Below are 4354 nucleotides of genomic sequence, written 5' to 3'. Positions count from 1 at the left end.
GCCGGTTCGAGACGCAACAGGAAACTGGAAACTTTTTTTGCACCCAAAAACAACCTCCTTTGAAATAAACTTGTAAGTTTTATAGGCGGCGGCGATAACTATTATCAACTCACTTCTGTATCTTTTGCCATCTGTATTTTACGGCACGCAAGTCTATTTCGCAGCTATTCCGGCAATCTGCCGGCTATGTTTCTTTGATTTAACTCGATTTCAATCTGATCTAATTCAAATGCTCCGCAGGAGCTTTGGGAAGCAAATGATTTTAATTTTACCAATTATAAGATATGTATGGATTACTAATTGCTGTCGAACGAAGTCTGAAGCAATTATTGTAAACATGTTGGTCTTTTTTATAGCTGCGAAGCTGTAAGCTGAGCGTAGCTATATTGCGGTGCTCTTGGTTTTTTTACAATTCAAAGAATTTGAATTGTAATGGGGCGCTGTCTTTTTTTTAAGATCTGTTCACACATTTTCATGATTTTTGAAGTCAAATTGGAGTGGTGATTTTGGTCACGCCGAAACAGGAAATGGAGCGAAAAAGCGAGTGGTTTTGCGGCGTGAATTTTTTTCGCTCTAATTTTAAAATAGAGCGAGAAAACGGTGTTTGAACAAAAATTCGGTTTCTCAGTAGTGATTTTTGTTCACATGCGGCAATTTCACTCCGATTTTTACTTTTTTCAATTTTTTGGATGGGATTTTTTTCTAAATGGTTTTCCCAGTCCATTCACAGCTCATTCTGGACCTAGTTTTTTGTTAGAATCAAAATTACATATCTCATTAGTGGTTTTTTGTTCTCCCTAGCAGCGTTTTGACATTCATTTTCTGTTTTTTTTTTGTTTTCTGATTTTTCTTAGAAATGGTTTTTCCAATTCACTCATTGTCCGTTCTAGGTCTAGTTGTTTGTTAAGTCAATGCAAATTCTTTGAATTGTACGTCAGGACTTGTCCTATGTTTTTTTTGTTTCGTCGTCTGACGCTCTTTTTTCGTTTTACATTTGTTCACACAGCAAAGCTGAAAAAGTCAAATTTTCTGAATGACTTCTTCCTCTCACTAACGGCATTTGCGCGCGTGACGTCATTTCTCACTCACTTTAGCAAAAGCTTTTAGGTTATTTGCGTGATTAGATTTTGATCATAGAGTTTTGAGTTACATTTTGAGTTAACTCCCTCAATAAAATGACTTCTGCACTTTAAAAACTTAAGCTTAGTTTGAATTTGTTCAAGGTCGAATGAACTCATATGTGCAGTAAAGGTCCCTAATAAGAGGCTTCTGCAGAATGAATTTCAACAAGCTTTATTAATTTTTCGCTGAATGCTTTCTACAAAGTTTTTTGAGCGGCGTCGATTTTTTCAATTTAGATCTGTATCTGTTTCTATCTCTATTATATGGCACGCAGGTCTATTCTTTCGCAGCTATTCCGGCAATCTGCCGGCTATGTTATGCAAAATGTTCGCTCGGCAATTTTTGCTCTTTTGTTCTAGAACATTCTTTGACTTCTCAAGTGACTATCACGCTTCACTTCGTGATTTTGGGTGATTTCAATTGCTCTAATTCTGAAATGAAGTTTGTTGCTAATATAGTGATTTTTAGCCTTTGAGTAATGTCTGATTGTTATCCTGGACTTCGCTGGTTCGCGCCCCTATCAAGTGAAAGTTTTTGCATCCGTAAAACATTTCTAAGCGATGCCCCTCTATTCAATTGCCCACCGCCTTTCGTTCGAAAGCAATTTATCAAAAAAGTCGGTTTGTGTTTAAAGCTCTAGTTTGACCAAATGCACTTTAGTGATTCATGCGTGCGTTCAGGTTCAGGGAAAGATGACTTTTTAACTTAAACGGATGATATCATGAAGGATCTCGTGCTTTATCAATAATTTATGGCATCAGTTCCTTCGTGCAATGGAGTACATCGAACTAAAAATGTACGTTGTTTTGCAAGATATCAAAAGAATAAGGACAATCGGTACAAATCAAAATGATCTTGAGGCTTTTGATTTGGAAATGGAAGTCAGCAATTGTATTTGAGATGTCTTTTAAGGAAATGGCTTGTGAAGTTAGAGTGGGCTTCAAAGTGAAAAACTTTCTTTCGAACCTGGTTAATTGCTCTTGAACGAAGTTCATAGCAATTATTGTTAACGTGTGTGTCTTTTTTATGCAAAATTTTTGCCTGACAATTTTGACTTTTGATTGACTTTTACGCCCCTGACTTTTTGCGCTTCGCGTGATCTAAAATTCTCTCTCAATCACAATTTCAAGCAGCTGAACTCAATTGGCGGCAATTTAATACTAAAAGTCAAATGAAAAGTGCACCGAAACGTGTCATTTTTTTTACTTTAAATCTTAATAGTGGTATATGATAACCTCTAATGTGGTTATTTGAAGCCCACTATTGAACTTCTTAGTCCCATTTAGGCTCCCCCTCCCCCCGACTGAAGCAGGCTGCAATTGATTAGAGCTCCCACTCCACTAGTCGTTCGAGAGCAATTCTTCCGACCTTTAGTCGGTTATGTTTGATATAAGAATAGATTCGATGAAAGCCGTGGAACTCGGGCATGTCCATGCAGTGAGCGATCCTTTCTGTGTTTAAACTCACAGAGATCTGTTGGGGTTTGTTTGTGACTTTACTGCTCTTTAAACTCGAGCTTTCTGAATTTAATGCTGTCTTAATTTTTAGACATAGTAATATTTCAGCTCAAGTGGATGATATCTTATATTATTTCTCCGGATTCTCATTTGGCGTTTGAGAAGCAATACGGGAAGGCATTTTGGAATCTCTTCAAGCACTAATTTGATGCTGAGGTTTCTGAAACAGTTGCTTTGAGTGTGTTGTGTTTGCGTAGGTATTGAGTATGTTCCTGGCAGTGACGTTCATGGGACAGGTGGAAGACGAGATAGAGTACTGGAAGATGAGAGAAGACATGGAGAAGAGAGGGTATTACTTCCGATGACACTAACCATATGCTAACCACTCAGCTCAGTCAGCCTCAAGGACGAAGTCATCGGTCAAATTTCCTCTCACATTTAGAGAACATTAACTGGAAAACTTCGATTAGTTAATTTAGACCACTGAATTCAGTCAGATAAAGAGTCAGTCGTCAAACATTTCTTATATATTATCAAATTTGACTGGGCTGCTACAGATCACACAATACGGGATCTCTTTATGTATGCCAGTCAAACTTGACAAAAGATATAACAAATCGAAGGCAAAGATATATGCCTAAGATCTGTCTGTGCTATAAGTCTCAATTTAAAATAGTTGGGGGGCTGAAAGTATTAAATTTATAAAAGAGTAAATATAAAATTACAGCTTACTAATTACCAGTTGTGTAGTGGTGAATTGGAGGTGAGCTGTTGGGCGATCGTTCACTTGGGTGTTTCTTCAGTTATGTTATTTGTCGAAAAAGAAAGTTATAAAATCAAATCTGGAATTATTTGTCTAAGTTATTAAACAATTTTGTTCGACTATCTTATTGTTAAAGTGAAGTTAAATTTTGAGAAAAATGAAAGCAGTTGTCTGCTGCTCGTCGCTGGCTCTGTTATTTGTCTCTCTAATTTTATTCCGTCCCACTTCGCTGAGAAACAATTAATTCCTCTCAGCTCCGTTTGGGCCGATAGGGAGCGAATCACAAACTCACGTTCATAGTGAGGTGCTTCTTAATTTTCCTATTGGCCGAGAAGGCAAGAGAATTAACTCTTTTTTATCTCACGGAAAAATTATTGAAACTCCAAAAAATAATAAAAATCTAAAAAGCTGAGAGCATCAATTATTGATTTCGTAGGCGCCTGTTTTCTGCTTTTCCCCTCTTCTAAAACCGCAACAATTATGGTTTTCTTGGGGGCTTTTTATGAGACTCTATTGTCTTTTCCCCTGAAGCAATCTGCTTCATCTTTATTGAACTTGGGGGGAAAGATCTGCTTTGCAACTGTCAAAAGCAGAAGTAATTTAAATCAAAAGAAACTGTGGTTTTACAGGCCGCCTACGTTCAACAATGTACATTTTCTATCCTGGATATAAGCGAGGAGATCCAGGCCTAAAGTTGTGTTATTTAAATAAGTCGAACTGAGTTGTTTAAATACTTGTGTACTGGTAGTCTTAATAAGCGTTAGTTTGTTTAGCGCGCGGCGAAAGAATGGTTAATTAGCGCCTAAATACGTTCGCTCTAATGCGGGATTAATTATCCGCTCATTTGTAACGGCTCTCGTAATACTACAGCTCACCCCGATTTTTAAGATAGAAAAGAAAATGATTAAAAAAAAAGAAATATATTGCATCGTATATAATTTTATTGCGCTTGAGACATATAAATGAGTTACTACAAGTTCAGACAGTTATGAAATTAATCGCAAAGGGCGAT

At 37.0% G+C, this 4354-nt stretch overlaps 1 protein-coding gene across 1 annotated transcript in view; it reads left to right on the top strand.

The window, feature by feature from the left end:
• LOC142350291 (tetraspanin-17-like) overlaps nucleotides 1-3516 on the top strand; it is a 29862-nt gene extending 26346 nt beyond the window's left edge. Inside the window, exon 7 of the mRNA XM_075402095.1 lies at nucleotides 2837-3516. Coding sequence (XP_075258210.1) covers nucleotides 2837-2944 — 108 coding nt within the window. The 3' untranslated portion in view covers nucleotides 2945-3516. The remainder of the gene's footprint in view (nucleotides 1-2836) is intronic.
• Nucleotides 3517-4354: the final 838 nt, after the last annotated feature.

The sequence above is a fragment of the Convolutriloba macropyga genome, chromosome 1 (genome assembly GCF_964194025.1).
Source record: "Convolutriloba macropyga chromosome 1, txConMacr16.3, whole genome shotgun sequence".
NCBI lineage: Eukaryota > Metazoa > Xenacoelomorpha > Acoela > Convolutidae > Convolutriloba > Convolutriloba macropyga.
This window is presented reverse-complemented; position numbering and strand designations above follow the sequence as displayed.